Genomic DNA, 20,538 nt, shown 5'->3' with positions numbered 1-20,538 from the left:
CCCTGACATTCACTGAGGCCAACATGCACATAAATGCGTTATCATCCTTGACCTGTAACAAATACACAACCCACCAGAGGCTGTAGGAAGACAGGATAGAGACATGTAGACAGACAGTATGGTACAGATTTTAAACATGCATGGTTCTGTGGTTTATCAGGTTGTTTGTAATGATCACTGAGGCCACTTAGAGAGAGTGGATGTGTATAGGAGTAGGGGGTTGTTTAAAGATTAATGCATCCATGCACTCTCATATAAACGTGTGCATGTTTGAGTATTGGACTGTAAGTAACTGTGAGTTCAAAGTTAAGGCAGAGTTGGCATTTTTAAAGGACAATAACAGCGATGTTGCATGTTTTAGTCCCTGTTGCGATTAAAAAAACGTAATGAACTTTGTTTTAGGCATCAATTGGTTTCCATTCATTACTGTACAATATGGTACTCTTTTAGCAGTTTCTCTAAACTTGCTTTAGTTGGGTACTTTTTAACATCAAGTCTGCATTAATTTTTGTCAAAGTTACATTATTGTGAGGTAACATGCAGACTCACTTAGTCTCAGATCCCTCAACTCAATTAAAGGGGAACACCTTTAATTTTACATCAAGTTCAGTTTACTACTCATCATAGTTGAGTTCTTCTCAGCCTGTGGAGACAGTTGTATCATGTTTGGTGGCTCTGGAGGAGCTATGTCATAAGTATATAATGATGTCATCAGGGCTATCTCAGCTTGGGCTTAAAGACAACATTTAAAACAAAAGGCCTGTGTTACAATCTGGGGGGCATGGAGTTTGATAGACCTGGGAGTTTATCAGTCAGGGATGGTCTAACAAAGAAGCGTTATTGGTTGTATGTTGTGAAATGTATGATTGAGTGATTTTGGAGCTGGACTGCTTATAGGAACTAATAGTCAGGATATCTTGTTTATACAACAGCTGATACAAGGGGTTAACGAGAGTCCCACCATAAATACGAACTGTGTAGGTATTGATTTATAGTTCAGCATTGTATTTCTCTAATTAGCACCACAACTCTAGACAGATTCATAGTGCATGATCAGGCCGTATCATGCTTTAATTATTTGATTATGTGAAATAGGGCTGGGCGATATGGAGAAAATCAAATATCACGATATTTTTGACCAAATACCTCGATATCGATACCGCAACAATATTGTAGTGTTGACTATTGGTGCTATCACAAAATATTTACATAATGAGATTTTTGATAAATAATCATCAGTAATGTGGATATAAGGGCTAAATGGGTACAGGCAAATAATAGAACAGTTACAACAGTCTGGTAAGTTCAGAAAATGACATCACTTTACTGTAATGCAGCCTTTAAAACCAGGAAAAGACACCACTTATGCCATATTACGATATCCAAAATCTAAGACGATATTTAGTCTCATATCACAATATCGATATAATATCGATATATTGCCCAGCTCTAATGTGAAATGAAATATGGCTGCAACTGTGATTATTTTTCATAGTCGCTAAATCTGTCAATTATACATCAATTAGTTGTTTGGTCTTAAAATGTCAGAAAATGGGGAAACATGTCAATCAGTGTTTTCCAAAGCCCTCAAAACGTCTTGACTCGATGTATGCACAACTATAAATCCTTGCTTGTTATTTAAAATTTTCTCTCTCAAGTGCGACACTATATCAATGGATTGCCCCTTTTAAACTGATTAACCTTGCAATGATTATCTAACTGTGGCCAAGCGTAATGCAGATTGGGTGTGATGGATTACACAACTCAAAACATTTTAACTCAAATTTTTATGAGTCTGCTATTAGCGTTTCATTGCAGAATGGAAAACTCCCAGGAACAGAAGGAAAATAGTTAAAAACTCTTGAGCATGAATATGGAAATATAAAGTGTAGAATTTGCAGTTAAAGAGCTAAAACATGTATCTTCTATGTGGTTTGTGGCCCTGTGGTCTGTAATTTCTCTATCTTCCACACACACTCAGGCACACACTCACATCCTCTCAGTCAATGCATGTGCAAAGTGTGTATGCCTTTGAAGAGAACATACTCTATGGTTTCAGCGCATACATTATTCTTTATAGCTTGAATATATTAAATACCAGCAGAGCACAGAGAGAATGAGCTCTTTAAATCCGACAGCAGGGCTGAGATGCTACATTTGTCACGATGAGAGGGTCACAAGGTTGCTTCTCAAATGCCTTAGACATTTAAAAGGTTGACCTGTGTAAGCTGTAGTACAGAGAGGAGCACACACACAGATACCCTGTTACCTGAGTGTGAATTCTGCTGTACTAGTGTAACTGACAACCAGAAATGAGGCAGAGGGCTGAGAAGAAGAAATTCATTCTTTCTGTTTTCTGACAGAAAACTCCTGCAGTTCCATTTTTCTCACACCCTTTTTTTCCTTATTTTCACAAAGATAAACACAGCACTGTTGACAGGCGTTAAGAGGTTAACATTAATATTCTTTCTGCAAATGTAACAGATATACACATACACATATTGCCACTTAGATACACACTAATTGAAGCACACACAAATGCCCCATGGGCAGGAAGCTGCAGCAGGATGGGAGGAAGTGATTTTGGAGGCTGAACCAGATGCGGCAGAGCTCTGTTTTGGAAAAACATCTCTGGCCACCAAACACTAAATCATTCTCTTTCTCCCCTCTCTTTTTCTCTTCTTTATGATAGGCAGCCTGATCATTTATTTCATCTCTCTCTGGCCATCTCCCACTTCCGTTCTTGCATCTCTGTTTCTATTTCTAGCAGAGAGAATGAAATATGTGAAAAGGAAAAGGAAACCCATTTATCAGTTATGTCGTCTCAGGAAGTGAGGAAATGTGTCCCCTGCCTTGTTTCTCTGTTGGTAAACAACCCTGACAGTGTCAATGTTGCATGTAGATTTATTAGTTCTGTTATGCAAAGAGGATTTTGGCAATTTCAGTTCCAGGAGATCTTTGTTAGAGGATGTGCCAGAACAGTTAAGGTTGAAACAAACACCAGGAAACAGTAATCAGGTGCTGATCCTGTCAGGCACAGAGTTAGAGAAGGAAGTCACTGCTGCAAAAAACAAGAACTGTTAGATTTGATAACCGTTTCAGTCTAACCATTTTGAGGACATACTGTTAATACTGGGTGGAATTACTGGAAGTCTTGACATCTTTGGTTCTTGTGTGAAGCTTAAGTATCTCATCAACAAAGTTTTCTGTGTAATATTCAGATAACTATAAATAAACGAAACAACGAAATAAATTGTTGCTCAAGTTACAGGAAAGGTCAGGGAAGCACCAAAGTAATTGGTTTCATTCCCTGGGAACCATGCATATTTGTACAAAATGTCATGGCCATCCCTAGAGTGACATCTGCATGGCTGAAACAACCAAGGAAAACTAAGGAAACAGTATAGTTTAATGGAAATACATTGCATTTCTTTTATGGCTTTCTTAACTATTTCTAATACAATAATACTTGTTTTACACAATGTGTAAAGGAAATATAAACGTCACATAGCAAATATTATTTCAGGAAATACTTTAAAGTTAAGCATTATATGGGCACAAGTACTGTAACACAAAGCAGGAAATTACAGACGCCTGTTTCGACATCGCGCCACCCATAAAATCAAACATGATTATTTAGCTGCCAGTGTTCCTGTGCTGCAGCCATGCCTATCCCCACGGGGAGTCAAATAACCAGGACTGAATCAACTCATTCATTCCCGGTGAGACTCAGTAGTTTGACTGTGACTCTCTGCACATAAATCTCAGTCACACCAGCCACTTTACAGTGACGAATCTTTCTCCTGGAACGTAACAACAGGGATTGACTGCTTTGCCGTCGAGGGTCTGTACCGCTATTGTGTTTGTGATGCATTTGGCAATTGTTTCTAAAAGTAACACGTCTCAGCAAGAAATACAGTGCTGTCAGATACAGATATACATTGTTGTTTCAGTATCATGTATTACATAGCTATTTTATAGCCTATATTTTATATAAGTGCGGACAATATTTGTCAATAAGTTAATCAACAGTAAAAAAAAAAAATGACATGAATAATAATTTAATTGTTTAAAGGGATAGTTCATTATTTTGGGAAATAACCTTGTTTGTTTTTGTACAGATTAAACAATACAGTCAAAATGATTAATTGGAAAAATAAACAACAGATTCATTGATGATAGAAATAACTTGTTGTAAATGATTGATGTTTTATAGTGTGTTGTATATTTAGAGAGAGGCATCTTGGCATAAAAGATATGTGAAGAAAATGGTTTAAATTACTTTTATCAATAGTCGTTTTAGAATATATAGCTATACGTGATATTTGTCTTATGATTGTGTGAAGATAAGCATGTTCTGCTCAAGGCTTACTGTTAAGTCTAGATAAAAATGCAAAAAAGTGCATTTGTTGCTCAAGAGAAAGGCAAATTGACCTTTACAATGTCATAACTAAGTGCATGCTTTATTTTGTTTGAATGGTTTGTGATTCACTGGCATCAGTGCCAATGTGCAGTTTGTTACAGGAAGACAAAGTCATCTGGGAGGAGTGATGTCATTATTTAAGGGTTCCCAGCTTGTGATCACATGGATACAAGACTAGCGAGAGCTGCTTGTGAACCAACCAGTTAATAAACTGCCATCACACCATTAATGGGATGACATTTTTATGGGCTCATAGAATGACATCATGAGGATTTTCCTGTAATTTGAAAGGATGATACTCCATCACAGACGCCATATTTTGCTCTCCAGCTCTCACTCACCCACTTTCCCCCCCGAGCACCCTCTCCACATTCCCTAAGTCGGCAGTGGAGGTACTGCTGGAGAGACGCCCTGTCTCTCCTGATTCAGCCGTCTGTTAGAGCACAGTCCAGTATTCACTCCTGCCACATACTAATCCTTTCATTAGGCTCGGCTTCAGGCAGCCCTGTCAAAGAGCTGTCTGTGTGGGGAGTCAAGAGAGGCCGAGAATGATGCACAGAGATACATTTACAGATACATACTGTAACTCAAACACTGAAACACCTTCCCACAAAAACACATATATACACATGTATATACATATATTTATATATGCATACTTAAGACTCACATTCACGCATCCAAATTCACCATAATGTCACTCACCTTTTCTGTACTGGTGTAGGATATAAGTCAGCATCTACTCTCTTATATTATATTTTTTGGCAATATTTGATCACATCATGATCACCTTTTGAGCTTGGGACTCCTTAAAATGAAGCAATGACCACTCTTAATCTTGGGTTGATTAATTTTAAGGATTGTTAGAGGTCTGAAGAAATTAAAGTCATTCACCAGAAAAAAAAGTAAGAGAAAGAAAACCATAATGCTGTGAATCAAAAATATTCTTTTTTTTTAATTTATTTATAGATAGACTGGTTGGGAAATATGTTTTGCTCACTTTCTTGCCAAGAGTTAGAGGAGTAGATTGATTCTACTTTCACGTCTATACACTAAAATATGGAGGTAGAGCCAGGAAATGCTTAGCTTAGCTTAGCTTAGCATAAAGACTGGAAGCAGCAGTTAGCATTCCTCTGTCTGAAAGTAACACAATCCATAACTTTTTTGTACAGTCTTAGGCAGTGTCCTCATTGAGGATCCTAGTGGTCTGAGGGTCTCAGTGCTGGCCTGGTGTACCTGGAACCTTCTACCTGACCTCAACAGAGAGCCGGCAACTTTTTGTTTTTCTGGGTCAAAATGAAACTTTTTTTCAGTGCTTTTGTGGTCTTTTATGGTACTTTTGTTGCTTTTCCCGATGTTTTTGTCACCTTTTTCGACGTTTTTGAAGCCTTTCCCGAAGTTTTTGTCACTTTTTTCCAAGTTTTTTGTCACTTTTTCAGATGTTTTTGTCCATCTTTTTCTGCACTTTTTTTGGACGTTTTTGTTGTTTTTTCCGGCGTTTTTTAAGCAGTCTCTGCCTAGCCTTTCTCACCACTGAGTCAGTATGCAGGTATATATACAGTACACAGATGTACTGGATATGTCCCAGTTTCCACTGAACACACTCACAATAACACAGTGTCATCTGTACACTTTTAAGCATACTCTTTCACTTTGCCTCATTTTCTCACACATCAGTGACAACATTGTTTTCCAGAAGCTGCAGTCCTGAAGGAATGCTTGGTTTGGCGAAGGCAGTTAAACTCTTTTTGCCATACTAAAGTAACATGTCAAAGTGGCCTGGCATGTTTCTGACTTCTAAATGACACAAGTAACCATGATCCGATGGAGTTTGGTGGAGGTCAAAATGTTAAGAATAATTGTCTGACAAACCTCTCTCCTTTCTGTTTTCTCAGTCAGGAAAACAACATGGGGAAACCACCGCTCACCACAGAGGATTTGCTTTCTCATGAAACATAGCATTTTTGCCCTGTCCGCCACACTGCTTCATCCGGGCTGATGTGAAAAGGACGTTATGAACTGACTGAGGGAGTCAGCGAACAGATGAGTCACATATGAGTGATAGCTGATGTAACATCGTTTGGGCCTGAGTCTTCTTGCTGACCATGGAGCTAATTGGACCAACAGAAAGGGAAAAAGTGTTTTTTCTCATATGTTCACCCTGCCAATGACAAAACAAATTACAATCTCAGGCAGTGGAGAGGCGATGACCTAATTCAGATGAAATGACCTCATACTGATAAGTAGCTGGCCTCCTCACTGGGTGATGGAACATAATCACAAATGGACTCTTATCATCAAGGCTGGAGTGTGTGAGGTTACATGATATTTCGGAGTGTGTGTGTGTGTGTGTGTGTATGTTTAACGCAGAGGAGTGAGTTTTGATGCTACATGCAGCAATGTTGCGGCGTGGACTGCTAGCCTGGGTCTCCCGTGTTGGAGGCGTGCTGGTGCTCCTCTGCTGCTCCCTGTCGCTCCTCTATGTGATGACCTGCAGCCCCCCCCACTCTGATGGCCCTCCACTGAGCCATGCTCTCCCCCGTGCTGGACCCAACCACCCCGGCCTAGGGGGCACGGGGCCGGGGATTGGAGCAGGCGTAGGTGGGACGGGAGGAGCACGAGCTCCTCAAAGCGGTGGACAGCCGGGTGTTCAATCTTATCAGGTGCTCCTCCAAGAGCGCGAGGAGCAGCATCGCCTCCACATCTCCTCCTTGAAGAAGCAGATAGCTCAGCTCAAGGAGGCTTTGCAGGAGCGTAGCCAGCAGCTAAAAGGAGTGCAGGAGAGCCTGAAGAGGGCTGCTGGGGGCCCAGCAGAGGGACAGGAAGCCGGGGCTGTGTCCCAGGGAGGCGGTCTCGGGGAGGCTCAGGGAGCCAAGAGCCAGCAGGCGGACCTCCAGGAGTTCCTGCGGAGCCAGCTGTCGAAGGCCGAGGTGACCGCAGGCACCAGGCTGCCCAGCGAATATGCGGTGGTGCCCTTTGAGAGTTTCACCCTGCAGAGGGTGTACCAGCTGGAGATGGGGCTGACGCGTCACCCCGAGGAGAAGCCAGTGAGAAAGGACAAGAGAGAGGCGCTGGGGGAGGTGCTGGAGATGGCCCTGCACAGCCTCAACACGCCATCATCCCAGCAAGACAGCAGGGACGCAGCAGAAAAAACTCAAACAAGCAAAGTGTACACACCATCTGACTTCATAGAAGGTGAGAACACATCAAATGTCTACAACAAATTTGCAACAGTAAATGTAAAAACAAATTACAAACGTAATTTCCCGGACACATTTTTTTCTACATCCAAACACTATACTCCACTTTGTTCTTCAACCTTGGGTTACTTTGATCTTTTTTTTGTACATGAATCCCTGGAAGGTCAGAAATATGTGAGTGAGTTTTGTGTACAAGTACAACCAGGATATCCTCCTAATCCTAGTTCTGCTCAGCTCTGATCACAACCTCAGGAAATGAATTCAGATGCTCCTCATTCACAGTGGAGCATCTCTTCAAGCGGGGTATTTTAGTGTGTGTGTGTGTGTGTGTGTGTGTGTGTGTGTGTGTGTGTGCGCGCGCGCGCGCGCGCACGCGCGTGCGTGCGTGCGTGCGTGCGTGCGTGTGTGTGTTCTTTAAAGGTCACCACCTTCAGTGTGCGAGTGGGTGGAGGTTTTAAAGTGAGCAATTGGGGCACCTGTCTTGTCGGAAATGAGCCATAGGTCAGAATATGGAGCTTGTGTGTGGTCCCATTTACTGTAATGTGTTTATCTTACAGTGATTTTAATAGATGTGCATACATTTGTGCGTTTCTAGGTGTAAACAACCTCCACAATTCCTCAACAAGACAGCAGGAGAGTGCAGCTTAGCTTTTAATGAAATAGCGACTCCCTCCTGCTCATATTTGTTTGCACTTATTGCTCTTTAATGGACTCAGACATTGACATTTTTTTTAGCACATCTTGAACAAGCTGTGATTTATCCAACCCTGCCGGCTAGAAAAGTGAAAGGCAGTCTAGATGGCCAGACTGATAAAAGCATCTTCGGGGTGCTTTCAGGGCTGCATTGGCAAGCTAGTGAGCTGAAACTGCACACAAATAGAGGAGGTGTGCAAAAAGAACTTGTTAACCACTGAGTTCCGTCCTTAGCAAGGGACAGAAAAGTGCAGTTAGACAGAAGGACAGAGACAGGAAGTGAAGTCTAAAGTGCCCAGCCTATTTACCAAAAGAAAGCTTATCGTGTCCCATCACAGGAAGCTGGCCAACTTAACAGGAAGACCTTAATTCAAGATGCTATCAGACTGCAAATCCTTGCCCACAGACATCTTTCTGTTCTCTCTCTTCTTCTTTTTCTTCTTTTTTTTCTCTATATTTATTTGTATCTATCTGTCTGCTCTTTTTTCTGCCATCCAAGCTCTCGAATGTCTATTTCCAGTGATTCCTCTTTCTCCCTCTTTCTTTTTTCTCTGGTCTCACTTCTCACTTTCTGTACCCCATTTCCATTTTCCTTTCTACCACGACTGTCCCCAGTAGGTCAATTTGCAAGTAATAATCCTTGTAATAGCAGAGTAATTGAAAAACAACTTCTCTCTGGAGGAACATGCTGACTGAAATGTGTCTGAATGACCAGAATAGACTCTCTTTTAACTTCTCTTTTCTTTTGTGTGTGTGTGTGTGTGTGTGTGTGTGTGTGTGTGTGTGTGTGTGTTATAGGTTTATGTACAGTTATGGCTTTTTGCCCAGCAGCAGCAGCAGAGTGCATGGACAATGTTTTCTGTGGCCTTATATGCCCTTCTTCTTTCCCCACATATAACCTCAGCATCAGTCTATCACAACCTGATGCTAAAAATGATGTTCCTTTATAAAAAGATGTTTCTTTTTAAGATAATTTTTTATGTTAAATTCTAATGTGGGAAAACAGGATCCTTGGCACTTTGAAATACAGAAATCCTTAGGGGATTTAAACAAAAGCCACACCCTGGAGAAAATAAGTAAAACAACATCACTGCGACAAAGAAAGACACAGAGGAACTTCAGGCACAGAAACTTAAATCTGACATTAAAACTCACTTGTGTACAACAAAAATACCATCACAGAACTTTCTTAAATTAAATGAAAAAAAAACTGAGGTGGTTGTTTTTGGAGCAAAAGAGGAAAGATTGAAAGTTAGCGCTCAGCTTCAAACGACAATGTTAAAAACAACAGACAAAGCCAGAAATCTTGGTGTAGTCATGGACTCAGACCTGAATTTTAACAGCCACATTAAGACAATAACAAAGTCTGCCTATTATCACCTTAAGAATATATCAAGGGTTAAAGGACTTATGTCTCAGCAGGACTTGGAAAAACTTGTCCATGCTTTTATCTTCAGTAGACTCGACTACTGTAACGGTGTCCTTACAGGTCTCCCTAACAAATCAATCAGACAGCTGCAGCTGATTCAGAACGCTGCTGCTTGTGTCCTCACTAACAACAAGAAAGTGGATCACATCACTCCAGTTCTTATGTCTTTACACTGGCTTCCTCTGTCTCACAGAATAGATTTCAAAATTCTTCTTCTTTTAAATCAAGGCTGACAACCTTTCTTTTTGATGTTGCCTTCCTTTAATTTATTGTACTGCACTGTGAATTTTATTCTTGTATTTTATCTGTTTTTGTTTTTGAATTCATTTCTAACTGCTTTTTAATGTTTTATGTAAAGCACTTTGAATTGCACTGTTGCTGAAATGTGCTATATAAATAAAGCTGCCTTGCCTTGCCTTACATTTACATCATTGTAAGTTAATATGTTGGTATATAAGTTAATGTAAAATATACTGTGTGTGTGTGTGTGTATATATATATATATATATACACACACACACACACACACACACACACACACACACACACACACACAATATATTTCTTTCTCGAAGTTATTAGAAGTTGTTTATTTACGTTTTGTGAAATACACTTTCTTCCCAGGAATTAGATGAGAAGATTGATAACAAGCTAAATCAAATAAACAGGCTACTATTGGATATTACTGTTGTATATAAATACAGCCATTGATTATCACAAAAACATTCAGGGTCACCGGCACTAATATCTAAGTTATTTAAGTTTGTTTGCTCAGTAGTTCATATGTTTCTCCCATCAGGTATCACCCGCACAGAGAAGGACAAAGGGACGCTGTATGAGCTGAGCTTCAGAGGGGAGTCCAGAAATGAATTCAGGCGCCTGGTCCTCTTCCGTCCCTTTGGACCACTGATGAAGGTGAAAAATGAGAGGGTGGACACAGCAAATGTCCCGATTAACATCATCGTCCCGCTGTCCAGACGCACGGACAAGTTCAAACACTTCATGCACAACTTCAGGTGAGACTCTGCGATTTAAACTTTTCTCAAAATTTAGATTTTGTTGTTCTGTTTCCAGACGTTAATTGCAAAGCCACACAAACAATGGGACCTAAACAAGAAGCCCCACAATTAATTATTTAATAAGGTTTGTTGTGTCACACGTAACTAATTCAGGGAAATGTGATACTGTGTTGTTCAAACCCAGTTTCAATTCCAGTTTTACTTTTTAATTGGGGATCAGGCAGACAGGGACAAGAGGTGGGCGAGATTAGAGGAAAGAAAATTAACATCAGAGAGACTGTTTTCCTTTTTTTTTAAGAAACATGTAATTAATATTTTGAAGCCGCACATATAGTGTTATCAGTTAATTATTTTGGTGCTGGTGGGCATAATCAGAATGTAAACAAATCTGAGATTTAAATGATTCAGACAAGAGCATAAATAAAGATGGCCTCACAGATCCCAGCCCAGTTTTTATCAGTTGCAACATGACCACAGGTTATTTAATTTCATACGTATAAAATTTTAATCATAGAGCTAATAAGCATCTCAAATATACCAGATTATATCACAAATAGATCCAGGCTAGTATGTGTATGTGATATAAACAATGAAGGATTTTTGATTAAAAAAAACTTTAAAGGGCTGATTATCTGCAAGGTGAAAATAAATATGAATGAATAACTGCTGTCATTTGAAAAATCCTTTATATTTTAGCACACAAAACTGATCAGCTAACAGCAAAGCTTGCTTCACTCAGCTCGGCAGTCCGTCACCAACAGTTGAGGAAACATCCTTTTTAATGTCTGTGATTTATTGGGCAGCCGCTGCTGCTTATCACAGCTCTTTTTACATGGTAAATCCTGCTTAGTAGCAGTGTTGCAGCCCATTAAAATGCCCCCCCCCCTGGGCAGACCAGCAGCATTTGATATACAGCATGGCAAGAAGTGTACTTACTTGAAAGAGTCAGCGAATCGCTGAGCAAACAGTTTACCCTTATCCATATTAAAGTGTACTAGGAGAAAGTGTGTGTGTGTGTGTGTGTGTGTGTGTGTGTGTTTATATATATATATATATATATATATATATATATATATATATATATATATATGTATATGTGTGTGTGTGTGTGTGTGTGTGTGTTTTGGAGGTGATAATAGTGAGTAACTGCGAATTTGTCTAAATGTGAATAGAGAATATTCACATTTAGACTGGAAAATAACAGTATTTATGCTGCTATATTTCCAAAGTGCAGAATATAGAGATAAAATGTGAATTCACAAAAATACAAACAAACTGTAAACACTTGCAGACAGACACTCTGGAGTTTTAAAAGGCAAATATTGCTCTTACTACATGATGAAATAATTATAGTGACAAATTGAAGAATGCCTCATCAGAGCCCAGAAGAAAAAACAATTTACTTCTAATAATGGCATTAGAGAGAGGCTTTAACAAAACAGAATCTATAATGATTTTACTGTAAATGTCTACTCAGTATCCTCCGCATACATTTAGTCATTTGTAAGCATTTTGTGTTCATCTAGTTATGTGTTATGAGACATTTTTCCCAATGTGCTTCTGGGGAGAATCTCACAAATGTGTGTATGTGTCCCCAGTGGGAGAGGAGGTGAATTATCTTCAGCATGTGCTTGAGATATTTGACATTTCTCCATCAAAGTGCCTGCAGGCATCTCTCACCTGGTCTCTCTTTTACTCAAGTTCAATCTTCAATCCCTGCTGTAACGTAGTGTCAGAATGAGGAGAGCCAGGATTATTGCCGAGAATGACGATTTTTTTAATTAGCAATTCAATTGTCTGTTAATTTTTTTAATGAATGAATTAATTAATTATTTAGTCTAGAAATGTGAAACAAGAACAATACAATCTCCCAGATCCAAAGGTGACGTCTTTTTAAATGCATGTTTTGTCAAACTAACCCTAAGAGATCAAATTTGCAGTAATGTAAGAGAGACAAGCAGTAAATCATCATGTTTGAAAAGCTGTAACCTGCAAATGTTTTATTTATTTTATAACCTTTTTTTAAAACCCTCATTTGATCACAGTGCTCTTCCTTCCTGCTCAGTTGTAGAACACTTTCATCCATAATGTCCCTTCCTGTGTGTGTGTGTGTGTGTGTGTGTGTGTGTGTGTGTGTGTGTGTGTGTGTACGTACAGGGAAGTCTGTGTGCGTCAGGACGGCCGGGTCCATCTGACGGTGGTGTATTTTGGGAAAGAGCAGATGAGCGAAGTCCGCAGCATTCTGGAGAACACATCCAGGTGAGTTGGAAGCCCAGCTAAGATCAGATCTTTGGATTAGAGGCCAAACGCACAATATGGATGGCAATTTATGTAGTGAAATTATCCCTGCCACAGTCACGCAACCGCTCTCAGAAGCAGACGCTATAACAAAAAATATTTCCACACATACAGCAGAAACCTCTCTTCTTCTTCTTCCATTTCTGATCTGTCTCTCTCTCATGACACACACATATACACACACACACACACACACACACACACACACACACACACCTGCTGGCTCGGCGTCCTGCCACAGCAAGTCATCTGTCTGATGAATAATAGACCAGTGTGCCACCCACGCTGAGGAGCTGAGAGCCTCCAGCCAACACAGATAAATTACAGCATGCCTGTGATCATCCCTGACTCACTCTCAAGCTCTCACATGGACCCCTCGACACCCACACCTCTGGAGACGATCGCTGCTGGCTGCTCAGAAGTCAGATCCGCTGTGGACTGAGCCTAAGATTCCCCAAGGGGGTTGCTATGGTGACGCTTGTCGATTTCCCGTCTCTCAAGGTTTTTCTGCAGCCTTGATACAGTCGGACTAGCTCTAGTATCACACAGCGTGTCTTTGTCCCTTTGGGTCTCTGACCAGCTGCTGTCGCTGAGGGGGGGAACTGTGAAGATAAAAAAGGCAGCGTTAAATACCTTTTGAAGTGAAGAAGAAGGCAAAATTCAGAAAAGAAGGAAAGACAAACAGAAACATACAAGCCTGTAATATTATTGATTTTTAGTTTGGAAGAATTCTAAAAGGAGTGATTGCGAAGTATGTGAGAGAAAAGCACACCGAATAAGGAAAAACAGTCGGAGCAAAAGTTAAGTGGAGGTACAGTCAGTGTTGGATAAAATACACTGCCCTAGCAGTGGTTCTGCCTTGAACTTTTTTATGCTTTTTTATGCTTCTCACAACTGAACAATGCATTCACCAGTTATGCAGCAGCTTATCTGGATGTGATTCAGTGTCTGTAATCAGCACTGTGTGGTACTTTTCTTTTATCTGGCTTTCAGACTGTGCCTGAAATGAATGGGAATCATCACTGTAAGATAACTACCTGTTCCATTATCTTGGAGCCAGGCAGACACACATGTATACAGTATACGCACAGATAGGATCATAAACTGCATAAAGGCACACAGACGAAGATGCGTGCAGTCGGGCTGCAACTGAGGATTTTTGTCTTAACTGAGTTATTTATTTTTTGATGAATACATTATCTTTTAGTTTTTAAAGTGTCTGACGTGGTTGGACAGCATGTCCAACAAACTGATTCTTTTCAAGCATAAACTGGCCCTTAGGGTCAGCAGTGCTTTGAGCTAATGCTAACAACAGCATGCTAACAGCTATATTGACATAAATCAAAGTATTGGACATTTTGAAATTTGAATCTGATGATGGCACTAGAGGAAGTCAGGGGATCACCAAAGTCTGCCAAAGGAGCATAAATATCTGTACCAAATGTCATGGCAATACATCCAAATCCAATAAAAAACAAACAAATGTGAACCTGATGGTAGCGCTAGAGGATAAGGCAGGGGATTACCAAAGTCATTAGGATTTAAGCACAAACCAGTCTTTGCATTTGCGACGTTGTATTGAACCAATTGTGGGTAATTTTACTTATATATAAATGATAATTGAATCAATTATCACTACTGTCTTTAATCGACTAACCCATCTGTTACACTAATTGACTGATCGTCTCAGCAGTAGCGCACACATGCATGCAAATACTAACAAATGCTATTCAGTTTAACCTAAAATAATCCTAATTCCAATTTTGACCATAAAAACTAAGTCCAAACTCCTAAAAGAGGAGTTTAATATTGGCCAAATGTCCTCACTTTGAAGGTCTAAAAGCAAATTATTTCACACCAAGATACCGTGCAAACACACACACACACACACACACACACACACACACACACACACACACACACACACACACACACACACACACACACACACAAGTCAATATCTGTTCCCAGCAGTGATGGCATCATTAGTGGCTGATCTGATTCTACACTGCCCTTCCTACAAATTAAATTCACCTCTAGAAACTGCGTCTGCTCCCAAACAACCTCTAGCTATTTGTCCTTTTTCTTTTCTTTTTTAAATCACATGCAGTCACACTCCCTGCTTTTTAGTAGCACAGTGTCCCTGCTGAATTTCTTTCAAAAGAGCATTTATACGATCACCAGCTAAAGTGAACTACTTGAAGCAAATTTCTAACAAGATCTAAATTGTCAAGGATCTCAGCCAGCTTTCTAATCCCAATCAACCTCTTTTCAGTGATTAAATGAGCATAAAAGAATGCGTTTTTTTGCAGGTGCTAATTATGTGGGTGTATATATCAAAGGCCAAACCAGGTCTACTACTAACAAAAGCCACAAAAAAACAGAATATAGGAGATAGAATAGCAGCGCACTAGAAAAATCAGAGCATCAGTTTTCAAGCATTCTGCCAGACACTGGGGATATCGTTTAAAATAGATAGGATCAGCTGCTGAACTTTTCAGTATATTACTTACACATCCATACTTCAAAGCCTGAACTCAGGCTCTAACCATCGGGGGGCATGTAAGTTCCTCAGCCTTACATGCTCAAGAATTATGATCGAGAATGTGAGATAAAGCTGAAGAGATAGAGAAAAGAGAGAGGGAGGTTGTGTGTAACGGAAGGAAAAGATTAAGCAATCTGTTTTAAAGAGATACCAGTCAATATGAATAAGTACTGTGTTTCAGATGCAGGGGAGAGACGATGGCTGAGGGGGAAACACTGAGACAGTAAGTTAGAGGAGAGGTGTAAAGATAAGATGGGAGAGAAAGTTGGAAAAAAGTCAGATTTTCCAAGAATGGAAGAAGAGCATGAACAAGGATATCAAAGTACGTTAAGATGAAAGAGAAGCATCGGAAATTTGAACAAAGAAATGAAGGCTGAGATTATTCTGTCACTCATTCAGCTACAACCTTTACCTCAACTCGTGTCAGCCTCTCCAATAAGCCTTTCATGTAATGGTGGCATTTCATTCAGTTCACAGACGGGTCGACAACTTTCTGAAGAGCCTCTGACAGCTCTGAGGAAGCGAGAAGATAATGTCCAGCAGAAGGTGAATGAGAAATTAGGAGTGGCTGAAATGATTAACAAATCATGGAGGAGTTTTGAAAGCTGTCCAATATAATTATTTAAAGAGAGTCTCTACAAATCGCCAGTACCCAATTTTGCAAATTACTCACTGCTGATAACTCGTGTAGCTGTCTTGCCTGAGGGCTGAGCCTAAGAGTGATCACAACAATTCAAATTTTTTTTATAGCTTGCACTTACACCTCTTCATTACATGCACAGGCTGCTGCTTCCCCAGCTCACTGTAAAGCACTAGCTTTTTTTTCTTCTTCTGCACAATAGCCCAGAAAGGATACATAGCCTCCCTGCTCTGTAAACAGCAGACAAGTGACAGACAAATAGGGGAAATTAGTTGCTTAAAATGTATAGTCATTAGAAATTCACAGGTAGAAGAGAGTTGGCATTGCTGCATCAGAGCATAGAGAGATGTTAAGGAAGTGAAAACAGTTTAGTTTATTTAGTTGAAATGAATGTATGAGGCAAGAGACTTGACTTAATTTGCACAAACTTGAAAGTGTTTTACTACTACGCAGTATTTTGCCAAATAAAACTGACACACAAAAACATGTAGTGGTGCTGCTAATACGGCGTGAAATTCAAATGTCCAAGTATAAAACCCAATGTACAGCTGAGGCTAATGGGAATGTCATTGGTTTTGTATTTGGTCATAAAGCAAAATATTGGACACATTCTGACTAGAAGATGTCGTTAGAGAAAAAATTAAAGATCAACAATGTAAAACTTTGCTCAAACTCAAAACCACAAGCCAACCTCATGATGGCACTAGAGGAAACGTCAGGAGATCAACAAACGCATTAGGATTCATCTTAAACGTTTGTTCCAATCCATCCAGTAGATGTTGAGATATTTTACTAGATAAATGAAAACATTGATCGGTTGTGGACGCTAGAGGAAAAAGTCAGGGGATCACCAAAGTCATTAGAAGTTATCTTCTGGGGAACAAGACTGTTGTGGTGGTGGGCCGACAGACTCACCAACATTGCCACCACTGGAGTAATGTTACTAGCATGGGAAAATAGCAAGAATGCTTCACTGGTATCTCAGAAACATGTTGAGACTGAAAATAAGCCCGGATATGGCCACATAGAGGCAGAGAATTTTCACAAACACTAAACACTGTGTCTGCTGTCACTCCTGAAGCTATAATGGCAAAAACATGCAAATGGTTACACACTCCCAGTGAAAGAAAATCTGGTTTCCCTTTCCTGTCCTGAGCAGAACTAACAGGATCAGGACTGCTGCTGAGAAACAACATGACAGCTCTTAACAGGCTTCTCACTCTGACACAATTTCAACAATTTACCCTACCTTGTAGGTACCAGCCACCACACCCACAGTAAATAAATTGACTATTTTTGGCCAAAGAGATTACATTTTCCCCTAAATAATAGCAGTAATCAGGAAAATATTACCACCATAAAATTATGAATTATTTATAACTACATTTCTCTTAAGACACAAAAACGCACAGCTGATTATAAATCATTGCAGATTCATGTCTGTACGCCTAATGAGAATGCTACTGCCAAGAGACGCGGGGGAAACAGTAGCCTGAGTCTGTCCAATGGTAACAAAATCGACCTAGAATTTACATTACACAGTATCTGTTTGTTTAATTTACTCCAAAACCAAAAACTTTAGCTAGCAGGCAGATTTGTTTTTACCTTTGGACATAGCCAAGCTAGCTGTTACCCTGCGCTTCCTGTCTTTAAGGGGCTTAGCTGCATACAGTATATTAGCATATCTCACAGCCCAGTGTCCTCTGTATATTTGTCGAGGAGTATTGGTTTTCAGGACAGATTTACATCAATTTAGTCCTCTGCCCTTAGATAAATCAATTAAAGTGAACGTCAGTGAAATTCAAAGTGACACATGCATGCAAATGATCTCACTGAGCTGTGCCAAAATGTAAAACAAGGCTCCAAGAAGACCAGAAATCTAACAAAATCTGCATACCAGCATTTCTAAAGCTCATTAAATGATACATATTTGGGTTCTTTTCATACATACCCGAACCGAACCCCCAGTAAAACCATAAATAGTCGTTTTTACGTTTTAGTTTTTCTATGGACTAAACAAACGATATTTTTTTTTTAGTTATAGAGGTGCTGATAGACGTGTTCGTACAAAAACATGTACATTAACCAAAACGTTAAAACCTCTTAAGAGGTGCTGTTTGGGGGTGAACCTCTGGACAGAGCCAGCCATGCTGTCTTTATGCTAAGCTAAGATAATAAGCTGATGGCTGTAGCTTCATATTGAGCGTACAGAGTGGTATCGATCTTGTCATCTAACTCTTGTAAAGAAAGCTAATACGAGTGTTCTCCAAAATGTCAAACAATTCCTTTAAAACAAAGGAGGACATCATGTTTTGCTTAACAACATAAAATCTAAATTTCATCACTTTTGTTTTGTGTTAATTTGCAAGAAATAAGCAATTTATTTCAGTCACTGAGATGCTCCTGTTGAAAGTTTTCTCTTCATCTCTGACAAATGAGCTCCCCGCCCCGTTAAAGTTGAGTCTGAGTCAACATGTGAATGTAGCTGCTATTTCATTGGCATTGTTTGAGACAAACAGAGCTATTGTGCTCTGTCTCTGCCATCTGTGGACAGTTTAGTCCCAGTGGGTGGGTCAGCCTCTCCTGGGACTCTAAAACAGATCGATTCTGTTTGAATTCATAAACTGTAGACAGACATAGCATATACTGCAGACATGTTGATTGACAGCACATAAACACCAATGGACAGGTACACAAGAACATTTTGTTATTCTTCCTGATATTTTACCTAGTTGTAATTTAGACAAACAAGATGATCATAAGTGGCGTCATGTTTATGTGTCTCTACTTTGACCAGAATTAAAAGGTCTTATTTAATAAGATATAAGAGATACAAAAGGATAGGAGTGAGACAAAGGTTTTTACACAGTAATATACATGAATATATATGTTGATCCACACTATTCACACAGACATCTACACTCAGCTGTAATGGAAAAGCGGGAAGCATGATTCAAGCTGCCTCTGGCAAAAACTAACAGACCATGTTTCCTTTGGTCATCTTGGTTTCCTCTAACAAAGCTGTGTATGTCTACCCAACATCACATAAATGAAGGAGGAGGTCAGATCCTGTTTGTTCTGCCTCGGACACGAGACGTGTGATCCAATTTTTCCTCAGTGTCTTCAAGCTTAGGTCGATCTAATGTGCGTGTCTGTGTATGTGCATGCATGAGTAACGGATTAGTCACAAGCAGTGTGAACTGTTATGGTTAAGGGAAAAAAGCCACAGCTGTGTTCATCTTGATCCAGCTGTTTCTCTTTACTCTCACCACATCCTCAGAAAAATGCAGGCCAGTGATGGAGGAGGCTTTGTTGACCTTCAGGTTCTTCACAATCTGTGGCCTTTTACTCATTATATCCAGCTTCATTATATTTTTGCCCAGTACTCCCCTTCTGCAAAACTATGTGGCCCTCAGGTGTGCTGCGCTAGTTTTTGACTAAACACAAATGTATTGAGGAATAGGCAGCATATGAGCCACAGTATCAGTTGAAATAATAAAGACATTTAAATGGGATTTTGGCACAAGACAGAGCGTTAAGATTTGATAAGAATGCAGGAGCCAGGTAATTTCAGTTTAAAAATTAAGTGGTGCATATTCCCAAGCAAACTGACACATTAATTAAACTACTGGCTGCAGATTGGACACAAGATGATTTCATAGCTGAGGAGCACAACAGGCTTGGAGACTCCTTGTTCACATCAGACCTGCAAGATTACCTGCTGAATATTGCATTATAATTTCAGTTTCTGAAGCATTTCAACCAGCGCATAAATCATCAAGCCACAACTTACTTCTGCTTTTTTCTCTGTCTTTCTCTTAACCATCTCCTGTTTTAATTCATTTTATTTAAATCTCTCTCTCTCTCTCGATCTCTCTCCCTCAACAATAACAATAAAAAGGGAAAACGGCGCAATAAAAAGGAAAAAATCAATTAAAATAGAATTAAATAATTAAATGGAGATGCATGATATAAAAGGAACAGGAATGAAGTTACTAATAACACTTATAAAGTAAGACATATTGACAATCAGGAAAATAAATGGGAAAAATGTGTCTAATGATATTGTTTGGGGGTGCCAATACCCCTAGGGGTATTCTGGAGTACTGCAGAGGGTACATGAGATTTGTTTTTAAATGCATAATTCCTAAAATAATTATTCTATAATAATGAATGCATTTAATGGTGGACTCTAAACATTTGAAATGACATTTAAATTTAAATAAAATGTATTTTAATGTATTGATATTTTCATTCTGTGTGTGTTCTGTAAGAAAACTGACTTCTGTTT

The 20,538-nt window shown here is 39.6% G+C and overlaps 1 protein-coding gene across 4 annotated transcripts in view; it reads left to right on the top strand.

Annotated features, from left to right (window-relative positions):
- Window positions 1-20,538, top strand: part of csgalnact1a (chondroitin sulfate N-acetylgalactosaminyltransferase 1a) — a 29,026-nt gene that overhangs the window by 3,620 nt on the left and 4,868 nt on the right. The window contains exons 2-5 of one of the 4 annotated variants that reach the window (XM_031317686.2): window positions 6,323-7,618; window positions 10,545-10,761; window positions 12,922-13,023; window positions 13,304-20,096. In XM_031317686.2, coding sequence (XP_031173546.1) covers window positions 6,808-7,618; window positions 10,545-10,761; window positions 12,922-13,023; window positions 13,304-13,319 — 1,146 coding nt within the window. In that variant the 5' untranslated portion in view covers window positions 6,323-6,807 and the 3' untranslated portion in view covers window positions 13,320-20,096. Of the gene's footprint in view, window positions 1-3,755; window positions 3,845-6,318; window positions 7,619-10,544; window positions 10,762-12,921; window positions 13,024-13,303; window positions 20,097-20,538 lie in introns of those variants that run through there. The other 3 variants (XM_031317684.2, XM_031317682.2, XM_031317683.2) reach the window with 3 other exon arrangements.

This window comes from Sander lucioperca, chromosome 14 (genome assembly GCF_008315115.2).
Source record: "Sander lucioperca isolate FBNREF2018 chromosome 14, SLUC_FBN_1.2, whole genome shotgun sequence".
Lineage (NCBI taxonomy): Eukaryota > Metazoa > Chordata > Actinopteri > Perciformes > Percidae > Sander > Sander lucioperca.
The sequence above is the reverse complement of the archived record's forward strand: the minus strand, read 5'-3'. Positions and strand labels throughout refer to the sequence as shown.